The sequence below is a fragment of the Zootoca vivipara genome, chromosome 16 (assembly GCF_965207765.1).
Source record: "Zootoca vivipara chromosome 16, rZooViv2.hap1.1, whole genome shotgun sequence".
NCBI lineage: Eukaryota > Metazoa > Chordata > Lepidosauria > Squamata > Lacertidae > Zootoca > Zootoca vivipara.
This window is the reverse complement of record NC_142599.1, coordinates 12968983-12991743: the sequence shown is the minus strand read 5'-3', so window position 1 is coordinate 12991743 and position 22761 is coordinate 12968983. Positions and strand designations below refer to the sequence as shown.

The window sequence follows — 22761 nt, the reverse complement described above, 5'->3', positions numbered from 1 at the left end:
ATCCCACCAGTTCAGAGATGATGAGCCTGCGGCCCCTCCAGATTCTATACTGGCCCCGCTGGGGTGTGGTTGGTGGGCTTGGGGAACTGGTGTCCCAACAACATTTGGGGGGCTACAGGTTACCCCCACCCCTAAGCTAGTTGAAAACCAGGGTCCTAGTTGACAAAGCAGAGGCTAAACACCCTGGCCAAATCAAGACAGGTTTTCATGGCATTTGTTTTAACTGTGCTAGGAACTTGTTTAAATTGTGCTGGGCATTTAGAATTCTCTTTCCTTTCCTGCTTCCATACAGTTGCGTCGCATGCAGGAGATGATTGCTCACATGCAAGCCCAGATGAGGCTCAAGCCTGGCGACGAGTGAGACGGTTCACCAGGCCGCTGACGGTAGGTGTCACTTCACATTTTGTGGAGGCCTTGGCTGTAAAAGTGCATGCAGGTCAGTTTTCAGCAGCAGCAACGAAAAAACAGTGGGGGTGGGGGTGATGGGAGCACAGCTCCTTGGAAAATAAAAGAGCAACAACCGTAAGCAGGCAGAGGAATGACTAGGCTGGCAGTTTTGTGTCGACGAGAAAATGCAAAGCAGTACGATCAGATTAAATTCCAGCTTTCTGTAATAAATGGATTTATGTATATGGTTCCTTTGGTCCTCGAGGGGCCATCATACTACATTGCACAGCTTGGCAGGAATGAGCCCTGCCTGGAGGCCTCTTCTGGCTTCAGAAAGGTAGGTACACTTCTCATGTTTTCCCCCCTAAACTATGGAAATCAAAAAGATAGGGAAAAAAGTGCACCAAGTTTGTTGCTACTGTTGCTGAATGCTCAAGTTTTAAGACACCCAGCTTTGGTTTGCTGGTCCTCTGGAATGTAAAGCCTGAGTAAAAATGGTTTATATTCTACCTTATGACCGCGTGACAAGCTGCCAACATTCCAGCCCTTAAATAAGGAGTTTTCTGTTGCCTCTACTTGAACCTTTGCTTTTCCTGTTTGCATTAAAAGCCCTTCTGCGTTGTTGTAGACATCCTAGCTAGCTACAAACCACTTTCCACAATTCAGGAAGCCTGTCCTGCCATTTCACCAAGAAGCTAAACAGATGATGCGGTTTAAGAACACTTAGGGGGGTTTTTTTTGTTCAAATTACTGGACAGGAACAAAGTTAGGCTTTCAGCAGTGATGATAATAATGTCCTTTACCAAAATGGCACCTGTGCAGTTCCCCCAAACTCCAAGATAATCATGATAACTGAGTGGGGTTGCGGGGGGAGAAATAGGATTCATGGAACAAGTGAAGGTAAGGGAGGCGGTGCTGGGCTTCATGAATGAACATATGAGGATTGGAAGCATCTGTCCACCTGGTCTTGAATGGACCTTCATGAATCCTTCCAGTCTCAGAGCTATTTGCAGACTCCATTTGCTTTTGCATTTAAAATATGAAAAGTCCTTTTCTACTACTATGGGGAGCACAAACTTGCTTTTGAATATAAAGGAAGACTCTTTAAAAACAAAAAAACAAAACCCCGCTACCTTGTAAAATCAAACGCATCTGCTTACAATGGCAGCCAGGAAGTAGTTAAAGACCAGTTGGAATTCTGTTTAAGACAACACTGATGCTATCATAGGTCTAAACGCCACAGCATTTGGCATTCTGAAAAAGCGATTCAAGCATACAGCCCAAGCCTTGTCCACCTCCTTATGTGGCTTATTTTCCAGCAAAAGGAAGCCTTTTTTCAAAGTTGACTTGCTTCTTTCTGACTAGTATACACTGAAGGTTGAAAAAGACAACAGGGGTTTTGTGTGTATTCAAAAGACCACAAAACCTGTAGCATTGTTAAAGGTAAAGGGACCCCTGACCGTTAGGTCCAGTCGTGACCGACTCTGGGGTTGCGCGCTCATCTCGCACTATTGGCCGAGGGAGCCGGCGTATAGCTTCCAGGTCATGTGGCCAGCATGACAAAGCCGCTTCTGGCAAACCAGAGCAGCACAGGGAAACGCCGTTTACCTTCCCGCTGTAGTGGTCCCTATTTATCTACTTGCACTTTTGACGTGCTTTCGAACTGCTAGGTTGGCAGGAGCTGGGACCGAGCAACGGGAGCTCACCCCGTCACAGGGATTCAAACTGCCGACCTTCTGATCAGCAAGCCCTAGGCTCTGTGGTTTAACCCACAGCGCCACCTGCGTCCCTTATATTATTAAGAACCTGTTTTTAAGTTGCATGCTATTTCAGAATTCTTATGAGTGTTTTTACTGGGGTGTGTGTGTGGAATCAGAGGAGCTTAAAAAAGACTAATGAATTTACGTTTGCATAAGCATTTGTGGGCAAGATGCTACTGCATCAGATGTGGCCCACTTCTTGATAAAGTGGATTCTAGTCCACAAAAGCTTATGCCATCATAATAAGGTGCCATGAGACTCCTTCCTGTGGTCCCCCCCCCCCGGGGCAGATTAAGGCAGCTACTCCTTTGTAAACTATTCAGTGGAAGAAAGTATTCAGAAAGCCTTGCCCACCCCCCCTGTGTTTAGAATCCCACTTCTAATAATTGCTACCATAGTGCGCTTTTGATGTGTCTGTTCAAAACCTTACTGAAATGTTTACAGAATTGTGTGACTTTGAGAGGATCCACAAACAGACACACGCGCAACACCCAGCTGAAAGTGTGAAACCATTCACCCTTCAGAATTTGTAGCAGGAAGCTTGAATAAGGGTTATCCACGGCCATACCTTAGCTTGTGTTCTTCTAGAGCAGGGATGGGAAATCTCTGGCTCTCTAGATGTTGTTGGACTTCGGCTCCCATCATCCCTGACCATTGAGGCAGGAGTGCCAGCTTGGCCCCGCAACTGTGGGTGCCCTGGGCCATGGGTGCCGTGCAGCATGCATGGCCCTGGTGCCGAAATTTGTGGGTGCCCGGCCACTTCATGGGAATTTTGTGAGTGCTCAAGACCCCAGGGAGCCGGCACCTATGGACAGGCTGATGGGAGTTGGAGTTCAGCAATATCTGTTCCCCATCCCTGTTCTAGGGGGGTGCTTAGGATTACAAGCCCGAACCGCAGCCTACAGGCTACTGAATTGTTTAACACAGATGGCAAGCAGGAACATGGATAGCTGCTTTACACCAAGTCATTCCATTGGCCCACCTAGCTCAGTGCTGTCAACTCTTATTGGTAGCGAGGGTTTGGGGCAGGGAGTCTTTCTCAGCAGGTGGTACTAATGCCTATTGCACTGACTCTGTCTTTTTGGGGGCCCAATTCAGAGTGCTGGTTTTGACTTGAAAAGCCCTTCCCTGCTTAGGGTCAGTAGAGTTGAAGCATCACTTGAATGTGCCTGTCTGTATGTGAGGATGTAGAGGCCCTTCTGTGGATGTCTTTGCCATCTAAAGCCAGGCTTTATGTTGTTTTCAGACTGGGTAAGATGTGCTTTTACTCTTCTTGTTCCCTCGGTCTAGTCTGTTACCATTTGCGGTTTAGACAGACTTCTTTTTGAGCTGATAGGAGCACTGGGAGTGGGTGTGGATGAGCACATCAGCACCAGAACAAGCAAGATTGGGAACTTCTCCTGGCACACTGGATCTGGGATTTGGGAGCCCAACCTCTAGCTCAGAAAGCACAGTCCTGTCTGCACAGCACAGCAGAGAATCACGCTGTCGGCTGATGGATTTCCATCTCTTTCTCAACTCTGCAGGCTTCGCCTTTTTTTGGCAGCAGACTCCAATAAAACCAATCCCAAGCCTTTTTTTTTCTTTTTTGAGTTTTCAAAATTAGACCAGTGCTTTATATTATTATTATTATTATAACTCATGGCATCTCAATCTGCCTGTGTTGCCGAAATAGCTGCGGTAGGGTGATAGAGATGGCTTTCTGTTTTTCTTTCTGGAAATGAGAATTAGCAACATAAATCTGCCTCCCCCCTCCAAAACTTTTTTTGGCAAAGAATAATCTCCCATCACTAAACTAAAAACTTGCAAGGTTGGATCGCCTTAATATTCTGCTCAGTTCGTTTAGGGCAGCCTGCCTTAACTTGCTGCCTTCCCAGTCAAGGATGATGGAAGTTGTTGTCCGAAACATCAGGTTGAGGAAGGCTGATTTAACATGGCAACTGGGGTATCTTTGGGACAGAGTCAAGAATTTAAACTCTGGAAAAGACTGTGACAATTAACTCGTCCCACCTACCTTGTAATGTTCCTGCATAACGATGGAAGAGTTTATTGTGTTTGGCTTTTTTTTTAAAAAAAGGGGGTGGGGAGTCGGGCTACTTTCGCCTAACTTGACCGTATTATCACAACGTGTGGTTTATCTTGCTTTTAAAACCATTAGTCATGCTCCTGACAGGCACATTGCAAAGAAAAAAACAGCCCACTCCCTACAATAATGGATACGTGGGGTTTTAAAAGAAAAATATGTGTGGCGTTGCCCTAGCAACCAGACTTTAATCATGGTCCGATGCCAAACTGATGTGATGAGAAAAGTCATCTCGGGGGGAGGTAGGATGTATTTGTGCATGTAGCTTCTGATGCCTGGAATGTGAAGCTTAGGCAGAATTTTAGCCTTTTTGGAGCAACCACCTTGTAGCCTCCGGGGTGTTTTGCTAACCAAGGCTGGGTGAGCTGCCCCAACGGTCTGGCTCCCCTGCCTCGCCGTGAGTCATGCCGGCCCGTCTGCTTTGTTGCGTCTGCAGAAAATGTGATGGGATTTGCTCCGATGAGGTTCACTTGCTGCTTGAAGCTTCCTCCGTCTTTTTGAAGGGTAATGCTGAAATAATGAAAAATTCTGGTTCTTTTTATGCTTTGTGAAGACCTAGAGATTTGTGGCTTTTAAAGAGGGAAGATTTTCCTGGGTGTTTTGTGGTTGCTTGGATCTGTAGATTACACTCACATGGCAATGATCTTACTTAACATGAGGTCATTGCGTGCTCCTGTGAGGTGGGAGCAACCCATTTTTTCCTTAGCTCATTAATCTTCTGTGCATCCTGCCATTCCTCCATGGAGCATGAAGCTCAGTATGTTGCACTCTCATTTTATATTCTCAACAGCCCTGTGAGGTGGGCTTGGCAGAGAGAGAGAGAAAGAGAGAGAGAGAGAGAGAGAGAGAGTGTTAAGTAGACCAAGGCTACCCTTTTGAGTTTTATGGCTGAGTGGGTTTCCCCTGATATAAATCTCAGGTCCTAGATAGCTCAGTTAGTTAGAGCATGGTGCCGATAACGCCAAGGTTGCATGTTAGATCCCCTTATAGAACAGCTGCATGTTCCTGCATTGCAGGGGGTTGGACTAGATGGCCCTCAGGTCCCTTCCAACTCTACAATTTTATTACAGTGGTACCTCTGTTTAAGAACAGTCCTGTTTACGAACAATTTGGTTTACGAACTCTGCAAAACCTGAAGTGGTGTTCCGGTTTGCAAACTTTACCTTGGTCTACGAACAGAAGCCGAATGGTGGAAGGGCACCAGCGGCGGGAGGCCTCATTAGGGAAAGCGCGCCTCGGTTTAAGAATGGATTCGGTTTAAAAATGGACTTCAGGAACGGATTATGTTCGCAAACCGAGGTACCACTGTATTCAATAGCTTAACTATGTTTTAATACGAACAAGCAGTGCACACTGCTCAAAATTCCACAATTTCCTCCTCCCCACCTTTCACCGGGAGCAACAAACCATGAGGTAAGATTTATAAGGCCTTAGGGACTCATAGAAAGTTAATGAGAATTGATAAAAACTGATAAAACCACATTACTGACATGGAGCTTAGAACGGGGCTGCCGCCAACGATGCCATCTTGGCTCCTCCCCAATGACGGCTGTCACTGCCGCATCAATCTGCCACTCAAACCATGAGGTTCTTCTCGTTGGCCTGACTCCTGGCTCATGGTTTATTTCTACCAAACAGCAAACCACTTGTGGTTTGTTTGGGGAGAAGGCCCTCTTGCCAGTAGCCACCTGCCCAAGCTCAGAAGATAACGAAGAAACCAGATTATAGATTCTGGGGAAGATTGTGCTGTATCACTTTAGTCCACAGGCACTGGCAACAAGTAAAGCTGTTGAAGCATGAAATATTGAGCTGTTGGGATGGAGTTTCCGGTGGAGATCATGAGTAGTCAGTACAGGCTGCCGCAATGTACACAGAATCATTCAACAATTAAAAGGAAATATGCTAGATTAATACAAAAAACTTTAAACATTTATATTATCAAAACATTACCTACTCTTAACAGAGTTATAGAAATACCTTAATATACAGGTTAAGACTTTAAACCATAGAATTTATAGGCTAAAATCACCACATGGCCACTAATATATTAAAAATAATGTTAATTAATACAACGTACAATTATATTCGGAGTTTGGCGATAAAGATAGAATATAGCTTGATGTAAAGGTAAAGGGACCCCTGACCATTAGGTCCAGTCGCAGATGACTCTGGGGTTGCGGCGCTCATCTCGCTTTACTGGCCGAGGGAGCCGGTGTACAGCTTCAGTACTTCTGGCGAACCAGAGCAGCGCACGGAAACGTAGTTTACCTTCCCGCCGGAGTAGTACCTATTTATCTACTTGCACTTTGTGCTTTTGAACTGCTAGGTTGGCAGGAGCTGGGACCAAACAACAGAGGTCACCCCGTTGAGGGATTCGAACCGCCAACCTTCTGATCAGCAAGCCCTAGGCTCTGTGGTTTAATAATAATAATAATAATTTATTATTTATACCCCGCCCATCTGGCCGGGTTCCCCCAGCCACTCTGGGCGGCTTCCAAAAAAACAGAAATTCTAAAATACAGAAATCCATCAAACATTAAAAGCTTCCCTAAACAGGGCTGCCTTGAGATGCCTTCTAAAGGTCTGGTAATTGTTCTCTTTGACCTCTAGTGGGAGGGCATTCCACAGGGTGGGTGCCACTACCGAGAAGGCCCTCTGCCTGGTTCCCTGTAACTTGGCTTCTCGTAATGAGGGAACCGCCAGAAGGCCCTCGGAGCTGGACCTCAGTGTCCGGGCAGAACGATGGGGGTGGAGACGCTCCTTCAGGTATACCGGACCGAGGCCGTTTAGGGCTTTAAAGGTCAACACCAACACTTTGAATTGTGCTCGGAAACGTACTGGGAGCCAATGTAGGTCTTTTAGGACCGGTGTTATGTGATCTCGGCGGCCGCTCCCAGTCACCAGTCTAGCTGCCGCATTCTGGATTAGTTGTAGTTTCCGGGTCACCTTCAAAGGTAGCCCCACGTAGAGCGCATTGCAGTAGTCCAAGCGAGAGATAACTAGAGCATGCACCACTCTGGAGAGACAGTCAGTGGGCAGGTAGGGACTCAGCCTGCGTACCAGATGGAGCTGATAAACAGCTGCCTTGGACACGGAGTTGACCTGTGCCTCCATGGACAGCTGTGAGTCTAAAATGACTCCCAGGCTGCGCACCTGGTCTTTCAGGGGCACAGTTACCCCATTCAGGACCAGGGAGTCCTCCACACCCGCCCGCCTCCTGTCCCCCACAAACAGTACTTCTGTCTTGTCAGGATTCAATCTCAATCTGTTAGCCGCCATCCATCCTCCAACCGCCTCCAAGCACTCACACAGGACCTTCACCGCCTTCACTGGTTCTGATTTAAAAGAGAGGTAGAGCTGGGTATCATCAGCATACTGATGGACACCCAGCCCAAACCCCCTGATGATCTCTCCCAGTGGCTGCATATAGATGTTAAAAAGCATGGGGGAGAGGACAGAACCCTGAGGCACCCCACAAGTGAGCGCCCAGGGGTCTGAACACTCATCCCCCACCACCACTTTCTGAACACGGCCCAGGAGGAAGGAGCGGAACCACTGCATGACAGTGCCCCCAGCTCCCAAGCCCTCTAGACGGTCCAGAAGGATGTTATGGTCGATGGTGTCAAAAGCCGCTGAGAGATCCAGCAGAACAAGGAAACAGCTCTTACCTTTGTCCCTAGCCCGCCGGAGATCATCGACCAGTGCGACCAAGGCAGTTTCAGTCCCATGATGAGGCCTGAATCCTGACTGGAAGGGATCCAAATGGTCCGCTTCTTCCAGGCGTGCCTGGAGTTGTTCCGCAACCACTCGCTCAATCACCTTGCCCAAGAATGGAAGATTTGAGACTGGGCGATAGTTGGCCATATTGGCCGGATCTAAAGATGGTTTTTTAAGAAGCGGTTTAATAACCGCCTCTTTCAGCGGGTCTGGGAAGGCTCCCTCATGGAGAGAAGCATTTACCAACCCGCGAAGCCCATCGCCCAGCCCTTCCTGGCTAGCTTTTATAAGCCAGGATGGGCAAGGATCAAGGAGACAGGTGGTTGGTTTCATTCGTCTAAGCAGCCTGTCCACATCCTCGGAGGTAGCGGATTGAAATTGATCCCACAAAGCTTGACTAGACAGGACTCTAGCACTCCCCCGTCCCGGCCCTGCTCCCACGGTGGAGTCTACCTCTTCCCGAATCTGAGTGACTTTATCTGCAAAAAACTTTGCAAAATCATTGCAGGAGATCATGTGGCCCGTACTGGGCCCGGATGGAGCAGGTGGTTCCGCTAAATTGCGAACCACCTGGAAGAGTCTCCTGCTGCTGTTTTCTGCAGATGCGATGGAGACGGTGAAGAAGGTCCTCTTCGCCGTCGCCATTGCCACTTGGTAGGCTCGAAGTTGAGCTCTAGCCCGTGTCCGGTCTGATTCAAAATGAGTTTTCCGCCACCGGCGCTCTAGCCGTCTCAACGACTGTTTCATTGCCCTCAGCGCCGGGGAAAACCACGGGGCTGTCCGGGCTCCATGCAATCTGAGAGGGCGCTTCGGAGCCAGACAGTCAATAGCGCTGGTTAACTCCGCATTCCAGCGGGCCACCAGGGAATCAGCTGAAAGGCCATCGACATGGGATAAAACATCCCCTACCACTCTTTGGAAGCCAATTGGATCCATTAAGTAGCGGGGGCGGACCATCCGAATCGGTCCCACCTCCCTGCAGAGGGAAAGGGTTGCGGAGAAGTCCAGTTGCACCAGAAAGTGATCTGACCATGGCACTTCTTTTGTTTCGCTTTTACTTAATGTCAGATCACCAACATCCATAGAGGTAAACACCAAGTCCAAGGCATGTCCGCGGCTATGAGTTGGGCCAGACTTATTCAGGGACAGCCCCATGGTGGCCATGCTTTCCACGAAGTCCCGAGCGGCTCCTTGTAAGGTCGTGTCGGCATGGATGTTAAAATCCCCTAAGACAACCAAGCTAGGTGTCTCCAGGAGCACATCCGACACGACCTGAAGCAGCTCGGGCAGGGAATCCTTGGTGCAGTGGGGAGGTCGGTACACCAAAAGGAATCCTGTACTGCCTCTATTGCCCAACTTCCAGAACATGCACTCAGAGAACTGGGTCTTCCCAATAGGACGCCTGGTGCAAACTAATGACTTCCTAAAAATCACTGCAACCCCCCCTCCCCGCCCAGATGGCCTGGGTTGCTGTGCATAAGAGAAACCTGGTGGGCAAGCAGCGCCAAGAACGGGCCCATCGGCTTCCTCCAACCAGGTCTCTGTCACACATGCCAGGTCAAATCCTCCATCCACAATCAGGTCGTGAATGGCGGTGGTCTTATTCATCATCGACCTGGCATTGCACAGCAGCACCTTCAGGTCATGTGGGTATCCCTTGCCTATTCCAATATCCGTCCGGTCAGGACCAGACCTGGAGGCAGGGATAGTCCTCAGACAACGACTAAGTCTGCCTCCTCGGTAATGACATGGTCTGGTCTTAGCGTAACTCCTCCTCCTACCCGTGACCACTGAGATCGGTTGTTCCAGTGCACACAGCCCTGTGGAATCTGCCCCAGCCATTTTGCTTGCTGGGACCCCCTCCCGGGCAGCCCTAACCCCTCCCCTTAAAAACAAAATAAAACCTCTGTAAAAAACAGCAAAGAACTCAACAAAAGAAAAACACAAAAAAGACAATAAAACAATAAAACCAAAAACAATAAAAATTACAAATACACTAAAATTTAACAGATTCCCACACCCAACTAAAAATCCCTCCCACCTACCACCCCAAACACAATAAAACAATAAAACCAAAAACAATAAAAATTACAAATACAATAAAATTTAACAGATTCCCACACCCAACTAAAAATCCCTCCCACCTACCACCCCAAAGAAGATAAAAACATTAAAAATTCTTTAAAAAGCATTTTAAAAAGAACTCTGTGCTGTTTCAAGTTCCCCTGGGCAGCACCAGCAGCAGAGCAGCGGCAGCAGTCCTTTATGAGGCCTTCCAGGCCCCGCCCTAGACCAGGTGGAAGGAGGCAGGGACAGGGCCTGTGGGCACTCACAGCAGGAGAGAGTCCTGGGCAGCACTTGTCCCTTTATAAAAAGGTATATAAAAAGGTAGGGGGAAATAAAAGGTAAAGGACCCCCGGACGGTTAAGTCCCTATAGCTTGATGGAGGTAGGGTCAAATGAATTCATCTCCTTTACAATTGGTGGCTATCTTGGCTATATAATTTGCTCTAATTTTCCTAGCGGCAGTTGCAAAGAGTGCTTACATGCCAAGTCACATGCTTACCTATGTCTGCGAGGAGATATAAAATCAAGTCAGAGGGGTTCTGGCCAGGGGGCCTTGTCATTATAGGTGCTAAAAATCGTTCTCTTACTTCATTATATAAGGGGCAGCGCAGCTCATGAGTAGTGTTTTTCTGGTTGCTCATCCGGAGGGCAAGTGGTGTGGTATGAAAGGGAGAAGTAAAGGAAATAGGGAGGATAACCTCCCCTATCTCTCTTCTTTCTGTTCCATTTCTCTCAAAGCCACCTTGATGGTGGGAAAATAGCCGTAGGAGTCATAGGAGACAGTTAGCATCCATGTAGAAAAAGGCAGGGAATCATCTAGGGCATAAAAAGTTTCCCTCCCAGAATCCCTTTTATTCATTGAATCTTTGTCCTTTCATCAGTTTTATCATGTCGCATATCATAATCATGAGGACTAGGAATCTGTTTCTTTCCATTTAAAGATTGGAGGGTTGCATTCTGATACTTCAGGAAGCTGAAACAATGCTCCAGATTTGTGGTATGATAACACAGGTAGCCCATGTGTTAGTGTTCTTAACATCCTTGCATTGCTAGTGGGGGAGGGGAAGGTAATGCGTGGTTTTAAAAGTACAATAACTAATATTGTGCTAAAAGAGGATTTGGGTTTTGTATTAAGCTTTTAATCCTTGAGGTAAGAGAGAACACAAACCGTTCAAGTAGGAGTGCTTTTAAAAAAAAAAAGCAGAGCCAAAACAAGTAATATCCTAGGACTACTGATCCATGTTTTATTTCTCCTCATGCGGCCAGTTTTTAAATAATTGTGAAAGTCTGGCTCCATGTGGCTTCATCGTCTCCTTTAATCCTTTTGGTGTTAGTGTCATTTCACAATTTTTGTCAGTGATCTTTTTCAGGCGGAGTTGTGGTGTATCCTTTTGACTTCTGTAAGCTTCTCCCCACAAACTGCATTATTTTTTTTAATTTGGTAAATGCAAGGAAGTGAAAATAGAATGTTGGTGACTGATTGAAATACATCAATCGGTGTCACTGATGTGTTCAGTACAAAGGGAATGTTTCCAGATTTCACATTTTCTCTTGATGGCACACCTGCAATCCAGGTGGAGAATTGTGTTGGGAAACAAACAGGAGGTTGGGGAGAATTAGCAAGCTCATCATTTTATTTATTCATTAACCCATCAATTTCTTTTATACCCCACCTTTCCGCCAAGGATCTCAAGGTGATGTAAATAATAATAATAATAATAATAATAATAATAATAATAATAATAATAATATATTTATACCCCGCCCTTCTGGCCGAGCTTCCCCAGCCACTCTGGGCGGCTTCCAACAAAACACTAAAGTACAATAATCTATTAAACATTAAAAACTTCCCTAAACAGGGCTGCCTTCAGATGTCTCCTAAAAGTCTGGTAGTTGTTTTTCTCTTTGACATCTGGTGGGAGGGCGTTCCACAGGGCGGGCACCACTACCGAGAAGGCCCTCTGCCTGGTTCCCTGTAGCTTTGCTTCTCTCAATGAGGGAACCGCCAGAAGGCCCTCAGCACTGGACCTCAGTGTCTGGGCAGAATGATGGGGTGGAGACACTCCTTCAGGTATACTGGACCGAGGCCGTTTGTGCTCGGAAACGTACTTCCTGATTGTAGTTCCACCCACCCCACGGCCCCTGCACTTTATCCTTACAAAATATTTTATTCATTCATTCATCTAGATTAATATATCCTGCTTTATAACCCCGAGAGGTGATCAAAGCAGCTTATGAACGATTATCACAATAAGAAGAGCCCCATTCTGGTATCGGGGACAGAAAACAACATGGTGTCCCTCATGGCGCCAGGATTTATTAATTTGCTATCCTTATCTGTGTTCCTCCCTTATGTTCCCCTTCTGCTTCTCCCTACCAGGGAACAGCTTTGACTGATGTCCTCTGAGGCAAGGGAGTGGGGTTCAACAGCTGGAACAACCACCCTGTGAGAGAGGTTAGGTCAGGAGCGGGGAAGATTTTTGACTCCATGGGCCAGAGCCTAATTGGAATTGGACTCACGGGCCAAATTCGGAAGGTGGGCGGGGTTTCCCCACCTGTCAATCACATGGTGCCATAACAGCATCATAATGGCAAATCCCAAAGTCAGGGCTTCAAAGCACCTTGCATGGTTCTGCGAAAAGGGAAAGGTTCTTCCCTCATTTAAGCAGGTTAAAAAAAAACCTTCTGTTCTAGCAAGAGATTGTGATGCCTTTTTGTGATTCAGGGCTGGGTGGGCTTTGGAATCCCCTGCTAAAAGGGAGATTTCCATCGTTTTAGTGGGTGATCCCATGCAGGTTTGCATGGACTGGTCTACTAAAATAATGGGGGGGGGGTGGAATCAGTTTTAGCAGGGGATTGTGGTAGCTTTCTGAATCGGTAGGAGGTTAGTCTGAAAGAGTGCTTGCTGAACAGACCAGGATTTAACCCTCACTCATCAACGAACAGGCAGCTAATTTAGCTTGATCTATCCTGCTTCCTGCAAGTATGCTTTCCTATCCCAAGGCCTTCTTATGACTTGGCATGACATTTACATTCATAATACTCAGTTGCAGTGGACTAAAAGTTTTGTTTCGGCCTCTTGTGCTAGGTCTTGAGATATTCGTGACGAACCCTTGCACCTGCTGTTCTCCTGGTGATGTGTAAGCCCCTGGTTTACTGTTGATCCTTCCTCTGAGGCAAATGTCCCAAATATTTTAGCATCTTCCTCTGCTCTTACCTGGACTGCTCAACTATGTTCCCAGCACAGCTGCATAAATATACAAGGGTATGAAGTGGCCTCCTGCCAGAATTCTGCAGTTCAGTCACGTTATAAAGCAGCTTAACAGTTTTGGATCTAAGCAGGGCGGTTATCAAGCAGACTCCCCCAACCTGATGCCCTCCAGGTGTTTTGGAATGCATCTTCTGCCAGGCCTAGTCAGCACAGCCCTGCTGGCTGGGCCTGATGGGAGTTATAGTCCAGAACATCGGGGGGGGGGCACTGGGTTGAAGAAAGCAGTTTTATTTTGCTTTAGTGGAGATGCAAGATGGGATAGCTATTATCCTGTTAGGAAAGGAGAAACCCAGGGCTTTCTGACCAGTGAGTGCCCTGGTGCTCATCTGAAAGTGAAACCTGTTGGGAGTAATTGCAAGGCTTGTGGCTGCAGTGCAGTAAATGAGAACAGAAGAGTCCTGCTGGATCAGGCCAAAGGCCCATCCTACTCCAGCACTCTGTTCTCACAGTGGCCAGCCGGATGCCTACAGGAAGCCCCAGATCTAAGCAGGAACTAATTGCAGGTTCAAGTTGTTCCTGAAATGAAGTGCCTAGTTGAGTTTCCCACCAAACTTGGGCCTCCAGCTGTTTTTGAACTACGGTTCCCATCATCCCTGGCCTTGCTAGTTAGGGATGATGGGAGTTGTAGTCCAAAAACAGCTGGAGACCCAAATTTGGGAAGTGCTGGCCTAGCCCTTAGACTACCCACCTCCACCACTCTCTTTGCATGCTGTGGTGTCTCACAAACTTTGTTCTAGCATCAGAATACGGAATTTGAACAGCGCACTCTTTCAGGGATGGTCATTAGCCTATCTCGACTTTCTGTTTCCCCAAATCCACCCCCTGAATTACGGCAGGCAGTAATTCAGCGGGTCATGGGGTCTGGAAGTAAGCACAGTGGAGGAGCTGCTACAGCTTCTTCCTCCGATTACCTCCGTCAGTAGCAGGGAGGAGTCTAGAGTCTAAACTGGGGCTGGATCCAGGCATGGTGGAGCAGAGCTTGACTGCTGCTTCCTGTCCTTTCACGGCCTCGGCAATAAATAAAGGCGTTTTAAGGTGTGTCAACCTGTTAACTTTGCCGTTCCAGCGCTTATCTGTCAGTGTATAACGCCTGGTTTAAAAACACGACTCTTCTGAGGAAACCAACAGTGTGAAGGCAGGACTGCAACGTTTACAGCGAGCAGATTTTAGAGCTGGTTGCAGCTGCTGAGCCCACAGCAGATTTTAGAGCTGGTTGCAGCTGCTGAGCCCACAGTGTACTGTTGCAAAGGTCCTTCGAAACAGCAACAGCAGTGGTTTAGGCCAGGGATAGGAGCGTGCCCTCCAGATGTTGCAGACTAAAGTGCTCATCACCCCCAGGGTGTGTGAAGCAGGGCCATTGAGGGGTATGGTCTGAGGAGAACAGGGTATGGCTTGGTTAAAGCTCTACGGCTGACATAGAGAAGCCTGGGTGGCTGCATTTGGGCCCTGGGCCTGACATTCCCCACCCCTGGCTTAAAGTTCTCTTAACTGCACTATGCCTTGGTGAGTAATTTAGCAGAATACGGGCGGCCTGCTTTTTTAAAAAAAATCTCCCCAAGTAAAAAGATAAAAAGGCTGACGTTTTCAAATCTGGGAAACCTGAGTCCCTCCCCTCCTTCTTTTTAAGGTTCTTCAGACCCTCCCTGGCCTAATTCCCTTGCCCAAAGATCTCTGGACTCAGATTCCTCATTTCCCTTTTTCCTCTTGCCCTGTTTTTCAATTAGGACACAGTGCCTAACCCAGCGCAACTGGCACTTTCTCAAAGAAACTGGAAAAACAAGATGCTGCTGCTGGATTGTGTCTTAATAAAATGTAATCTGCCCTGGAGCAAATTTAGGTAGCATTCCCTTAATTTTTAGTCTGCTTCCAGGAAATTGGCAGGATAGGTTTCCCCCCCCCCCCAGGTTCCTCCCCTTCTCCTTAAAAAATAATAATATATGTGTGTGGTGCCTAACTATTGAAAGGGCTAAATCGACAATATAATAATAACAGATAATCTTTATATCCTGCCTTTCCCCCAGACTGGGACTCAAGGCAGCTTTTGCATACCCACACACACTGGTATCATTCACATGATTTGGAGGCAGACAGCATGTGCAAAAAAAATTATGTTTGAACTGCTTAGCTGTTTAATAATTGCTATTATTATTTAATTTAGATGCCAAAATGGCTTCTACTTAGTTTACAACTATAAAATCAATACACAATCAAATCAATCCATAATTAAGTCAACACATAATTAAAATACACTATTACAAATCCATCAGGGCATTAACCTATCCTTAATTAAAATTTCAATAAAACAAAGAGTAAAAATAAAATATAATGTTTAAACTGTCAAAACTGTATAATTGAAGGTTCCGTTCAAGGAAATGCTTGCATAAACAGGTGTGTCTTCAGGAGCCGGCGGCATGCCAACACTGATGGGGGTGAGCTCTAGTATTTCAGCAGGGAGGGCATGTCCTGCTTTGAGAGCATCCACCCAGCCCACGAAAGCCAATACCAGGGAACTGTGTCCATGGGAAAGTTTTCTGTTTCTTTCAATAGAATGGATCTGTGCTGTGTTCGTTTACAGAGGGTGATCTACCTTTGGAAGGAATTCGACGGCCTTTTCTTCTTTTTCTTACAGTGGCTACTCAGTGCTCTTAAAATGGGTCAGTGCTTTATCTGAAACTGAACGGTGACACTAGTGAAACGCCAATGGATCATGCCTGGATGCAGGGCTGGATGCTACGAGAAGCAGCTGGCGGTCTTGAAGATCATATTGGAAAGCAGCTTCTCCTCTTCTCCCTGTCTCTCTCTCTATATATACCTCTCCTTAATCATGTTGCTTATATCACCCTGTTGGTAATAATATGCTTGTGCTTATAATGTGGGACTTACTTTTCCTTAACTTTCCCTCTCTCCTTTTTTTTAATTCAAAAGCAAATATGCCATCTTATGTGCAGTAGGCTTTGAGAGTAGGTTGATGAACCATGTTTTGTTTTGTTTAGCTAGGCTAACATGATACCTTTTCCCCCCCTCCAACTTTCTTACTAAAAGACGCGGTGACCTGTTTACCATAAATGTCTACAGTCTCCTAACTACATTTTGTTTAGGCTTTGTGTAACCATTGTGTAACTTGTTGCTAGTTTACAACAGCCCCATCCGCACTGTGTGTTTAAAGCAGTCCCATCCCACTTTTAAACAGTCAGGGGTTCCCCCCAAAGAATCATGGGAAGTGTAGTTTGTTAAGAGCGCTCAGAATAGGAGTCTCCTAATAACTCTCGGTCCCCTTAACAAACTGCAGTTCCCAGGATTCTTTGGGGGAACCCCTGACTGTTTAAAATGGCATGATGCTACTTTACGTGCATATGGGACCAACATTCTTCTCTTGCTAAAAACAATATGTCTGTCTCTATAAGCCAGTCTTTGCCAACCTAACACCCTGCAAATGTGTTGCCGTACAGTTTCCACCAGCCCGAGCCAATGGGCTAGTGGGAATTGTAGTGCAAAACATCTGGAAGGTGCCAGGTCAGTGAAAGCTGTGTTGTCACCTGTGCTTTGGCTCTCTGGGGTAGAATTCCCCTTGGTGCTTCCTGTTTTTTGTTTTTGTTTTTTTAAATAAAAATACAAATAAAAGGTACAGAACACTAAAGTGATGGGGGAGGATGAGCCATCCTTTTACCCGCGATGCCTTAAAATCATGCAATTGTCTTAACATGCCAAATATTCTCAGAGGCCTCCTAGAAGATCCGCCTTGAATTTTGCAGGTACTAATTAGCAACCTTTTCTATCGGGACAGGCTTTGTTTTTCCTCGGTCGAAAGAGCAACGGTATTTTCACAATTATTTTATATTGTATCATGACACTAAACGTCCCTTTGCAGTTTTGTAATAAATCGAACAGACACGAGGGGAGGTAAAGCGTGTGGTTTTTTAAAAAAATCCTCCTATTTTGGTTCACTGAACAAAATACGTCGGCAGAATCTGTAAAGACCCGGGGATGGGGGGGACCCGTGGCCTTCCAGTTGTGGTTGGACTACAACTCCCATCACCCCTGACCATTGTCCACGCTGGCTGGGGCAGATGGGTGCTGAAGTTCAGCCACATGGGGAGGACCACAGGATACCTACCCCTCTTCCCTCTCCAGCTGCAGTCTCCAGGAAAGTCACTGACCCCGCTCCCCCAAAATTTGGTTGCTGGGAGGAGTGGGGGGATGAAAACACATTGCTAGTAAAAACAAAAGAAGAACCTGCTGGAAAATGGCCCATCTAGGCCAGCATGCTGCTCTTACAGCGGCCAACCAGATGCCTGTGAGGAACCTGCAAGCAGGACCCAAACACAAGAGTAATAATAATAATAATAATAATAATAATAATAATAATAATAATAATAATAATTTATTTATACCCCGCCCATCTGGCCGGGTTCCCCCAGCCACTCTGGGCGGCTTCCAACAAAACACTAAAATACAGAAATCCATCAGACATTAAAGGCTTCCCTAAACAGGGCTGCCTTGAGATGCCTTCTAAAGGTCTGGTAATTGTTGTTCTCTTTGACCTCTAGTGGGAGGGCATTCCACAGGGTGGGTGCCACTACCGAGAAGGCCCTCTGCCTGGTTCCCTGTAACTTGGCTTCTCGTAGCGAGGGAACCGCCAGAAGGCCCTCGGAGCTGGACCTCAGTGTCCGGGCAGAACGATGGGGTTGGAGACGCTCCTTCAGGTATACCGGGCCGAGGCCGTTTAGGGCTTTAAAGGTCAACACCAACACTTTGAATTGTGCTCGGAAACGTACTGGGAGCCAATGTAGGTCTTTCAGGACCGGTGTTATGTGGTCTCGGCGGCCGCTCCCAGTCACCAGTCTAGCTGCCGCATTCTGGATTCGTTGTAGTTTCCGGGTCACCTTCAAAGGTAGCCCCACGTAGAGCGCATTGCAGTAGTCCAAGCGAGAGATAACTAGAGCATGCACCACTCTGGAGAGACAGTCAGTGGGCAGGTAGGGACTCAGCCTGCGTACCAGATGGAGCTGATAAACAGCTGCCCTAGACGCAAAGTTGACCTGTGCCTCCATGGACAGCTGTGAGTCTAAAATGACTCCCAGGCTGCGCACCTGGTCTTTCAGGGGCACAGTTACCCCATTCAGGACCAGGGAGTCCTCCACACCCGCCCGCCTCCTGTCCCCCACAAACAGTACTTCTGTCTTGTCAGGATTCAATCTCAATCTGTTAGCCGCCATCCATCCTCCAAACGCCTCCAGACACTCACGCAGGACCTTCACCGCCTTCACTGGTTCTGATTTAAAAGAGAGGTAGAGCTGGGTATCATCAGCATACTGATGGACACCCAGCCCAAACCCCCTGATGATCTCTCCCAGTGGCTGCATATAGATGTTAAAAAGCATGGGGGAGAGGACAGAACCCTGAGGCACCCCACAAGTGAGAGCCCAGGGGTCTGAACACTCATCCCCCACCACCACTTTCTGAACACGGCCCAGGAGGAAGGAGCGGAACCACTGCATGACAGTGCCCCCAGCTCCCAAGCCCTCTAGACGGTCCAGAAGGATGTTATGGTCGATGGTGTCAAAAGCCGCTGAGAGTACTCTCCTCTCCTGCAGTTTCCAGCAACTGGTTAGACATGAGTGTGGGGTGTAAAGGTAAAGGACCCCTGGATGGTTAAGTTCAATCAAAGGGGACTATGGGGTACAGCGCTCATCTCGCTTTCAGGCTGAGGGAGCAGGCGTTTGTCCACAGACAGCTTTCCAGGTCATGTGGCCAGCAGGACTAAACCGCTTCTGGCACAATGGAACATCGTGACAGAAAACAGAGCGCACGAAAACGCCGTTTATCTTCCCGCAGCAGCGGTACCTATTTATCTACTTGCAATGGTGTGCTTTCGAACTGCTAGGTTGGCAGGAGCTGGGACAGAGCAATGGAAGCTCACTCCACTGTGTTGATTCAAACTGCTGGCCTTCCAATCAGCAAGCCCAAAAGGATTGGTGGTTTAGACCACAGCGCCACCCACATCCCCCAAGCATGCACAGTTATGTGTATGGCGTCCACAACTCTTTCACCGGTTAGCAAAAACATTGGTGAGCCCTGATCAAAATAACACACAAATGTGTAAAAAACAAACCCACCTTAAATCCTATTATCAGTCTTAGATATTTGCAAGGAAGAGACTGCTGTGTAGCTTTGCATCAACCTAATTGCGACTTGAAAGTCACTGGGACTGATTCGTATAAGAACTTGGCTGGATCAGGCTAAGTGTCAATCAAGCCCAGCGTGGTCTCCCCCTACAATTGGCCAAGCAGATACCTCTAGGATAAGGTTACCAGACGTCCCTGTTTCCCGGATTTACAAATCAGTCCCCATACGAAATTCATTGACATTGAAAAGTGTCCCCGGATTCATTGAAAAAAAAAATCTGTTTACCTTACTCTAGGAAGCCCACAAGTAGGCAGCTGGGGCTGGTCCTTGAGGCAAATTGGGCTCTGCCCCACCAACCTCAGCCAGCCCCCACCTGTCTTGCCATCTTCCTTACAACCTGCCCAGAGGGGGAGGGAACTGTTTGCTTTCTCCTCTCAAGTCTCAGTGTTGTGGAACTCAGCAAAGAGGAGGAATATGGGGGCAAAACTAGAATTAGTTGGCTCTGCCTCTTGCTCCACCTACCATTGGGCTCCTGGTGTTGCGTCTCATCAGTCCAAATGGGCACCAGCCACCGCTGGAAATGGGATCTGAAAGGCAATTGCTCTCCCCTGCTCGTTTTGGAAGTGATAGTACCCTTCTGTAGTTTTGCTGCAGCCCAATCCTGTGTCTCTTTGTTCTGGAACAAGTGTATTCACCAGAGTTTTCTCCCAAATAAATGTGCCTAAGGAAATACAGTTGTCTTGCTGTGTTTTCATGGGGGAAACACTTGCCGCGTGTTGGACCCATCCAAAAATTGAAACTATTGTGGTAGTTTTGGGGTGATCTTCGGCATGGATTGCCGATGGGAGAATAAATGAGTCACTGCCCTCAATTAAAATGTAGTAGAAACACTGACAACTGGGAAACACTGGCCTGCGAGCGCTCCAGTTGGAGAACAGCCTTTACGAAAGGTGTCGTGGGCTTTGAAGACACTCGATCTCGGGACACAAGGGAGAAACGTGCTAAGAGGAAGGCACGCTTGGCAAATCCACACCGTGATCAACTCCCGCCTGGAAACCAATGTCCCCACTGTGGAAGGACGTGTGGATCCAGAATTGGCCTCCACAGTCACTTACGGACCCATTGTTAAAACCAGGGGTCAGCAACCTTTTTCAGACCATGTGGTGGGCGGCCGGACTATAAAAAAATGAATAAATTCATATGCCCCACAAATAACCCAGAGATGCATTTGAAATAAAAGCACACATTCTACTCATGTAAAAACACCAGGCAGGCCCCATAAATAACACAGAGATGCATTTTAAATAAAAGGACACATTCTATTCATGTAAAAACACGCTGATTCCAGGACCATCCGTGGGCCGGATTGAGAAGGCGATTGGGCCGCATCCGACCCACGGGCCTTAGGTTGCCTACCCCTGGTTAAAACCGTGTTTATGGAAGGCAATCTTACTCGGCTACGAGTGATTGCCAAAGAAGAAGAAACACTGAGCGTACAAATAATTTCCTAAAACCCCAGGGAATGTCAGTGGGGAATCAATTTCTTAGGTTGCATATGCACCATACATTCAAAGGGGGTTGGGGATTGTAGCCTCTGTGAGGGGTAAACTATAGTTCCCACAATTCTTTGGGGAGGAGGGATGTGCTTTAAATGTATGGTGTGTGCATGCAGCCTTATAAGGGAAGAAGTTTAGCCCAGGGTCTGAATCGAAGGGTCCATAAAGGCAAGAAAGATATGTAGATTAAAACCGTGGACTAGATGAGGAAATGAGCTGTCATTTTCTTCACAGTAATGTAAACTCTTCTAAGCTTCCCATAGACTTGTTTCCTGAGTGCTCTAATTCTGCTTGGTGCTGGTGGTGGTGTTGGCAGGGAAGAGAGGAGAGGATGAGATTTTCTTCCCTGTTGTGCCTTTGGTGGTGAGATGGGCCAGGAACTGCTGAGCCATTGCAAATGGCTCAGTATCCAGGTCTGGCTCATAGGCTTTGCAACCTCTATCCGAAGGCCCACATCCACACTATGCATTCAAAGCAGTATCATACCACTTTTTTAAAAAGCATGCTGTCGGGAACCGGAGTCAGGGGCAGGTCAGCAAGAAAATTTCTGGTGTCAGTGAAGTTAACTCTTGATTCAAAGAAACCCAAACGGCACAGACCTAGTGATCGCAGCAATTCTTCCCAGTAGGTCTTGCCCAGGCTTCCTCAAACACGGCCCTCCAGGTGTTTTGAGACTACAATTCCCATCATCCCTGACCACTGGTCCTGCTAGCTAGGGATCATGGGAGTTGTAGGCCAAAAACATCTGGAGGGCCAAGGTTGAGGAAGCCTGGTCTTAACCCCAATGAGGCAGTTGCAAGGGCTGAAGGTCCTTGCCTTCCCACTGCTCTCTCAGGTTCCATCCCCAGGTCCTTCCCCAGCAATCTGAAGCGTCTTCGTCTTGTCTCTCGTTGCTCTGCCCACTTCATCATTCTGCATGTTCTGGGAGACCAGTGGAGAGGGGAGCTCCCCAGCCGGTGCCTCCCACGTCCACCACTCCTCTGCATCCATCCAGTCCATGACACATGACTTCCCCCAAAGCATCCTGGGAGCATCTGCTTCACCAGCATCTGGTGGAAGGGGAGGAGCCTTTCTCTCTCTCTGGAGACACATGCTAGTGGTGGGCGGGACTAAAACCAGCAGTTGGCGGGACCAAAGCCAAAGTGGGTGGGACTAGAGCAAAAGGTGGGTAGAACAATTCCCTTTTCTCTCTCCATAGCTGCCAAGTTATCCCTTTTTTAAAGGGATTTTCCCTTATGCTGAATAGGCTTCCTCGCGAGAAAAAGGAAAACTTGGCAGCTATGGAGTCTCTCTCTTTCCCCCTTCTCACTCCCAATCTAGCAGGCTGCCAAGACAGGGAAAGATAGCTCTGAAATGGATCTCTTGCAGATGTCTTCTGAGATTAAGTCAAGAGCTGCAAATTACCCCTCCCTCTGTCCCGTACTAGAGCAGGCATGTCCAAACTTGGCCCTCCAGCTGTTTTGGGACTACAGTTCCCATCATCCCTAACCACTGGTCCTGTTAGCTAGGGATGATGGGAGTTGTAGTCCCCAAACAGCTGGAGGGCCAAGTTTGGCCAAGCCTGTACTAGAGGAACCCTTGGTCTGATCCAGCCAGCAGGCCTCTTCTTCTGTGGTGTTTTGGCAGGAGGAAACCCACCATGACACGGTCTCCTGAACAAGCTTTGAATTATTCATTTAGTCTGTCTCCGACTTAAATTTCTGGTGGCAGGCTGTCAAACAATGTATGGATCTGACTCGGTGAGGTTGCCTTTTGTTGCGCAGCAGAGTCTCGAACGGCTTTGCGGTTATCTAGC

The 22761-nt window shown here is 47.5% G+C and overlaps 1 protein-coding gene across 3 annotated transcripts in view; it reads left to right on the top strand.

The window, feature by feature from the left end:
* The window catches only part of LOC118075694 (septin-2), a 66145-nt gene extending 48967 nt beyond the window's left edge, over window positions 1-17178 (top strand). For all 3 annotated transcript variants that reach the window (XM_035097841.3, XM_088660036.1, XM_088660037.1), the window contains exons 12-13: window positions 293-384; window positions 15914-17178. In XM_035097841.3, coding sequence (XP_034953732.1) covers window positions 293-361 — 69 coding nt within the window. In that variant the 3' untranslated portion in view covers window positions 362-384; window positions 15914-17178. The remainder of the gene's footprint in view (window positions 1-292; window positions 385-15913) is intronic.
* The last annotated feature ends 5583 nt before the right edge of the window (window positions 17179-22761 follow it).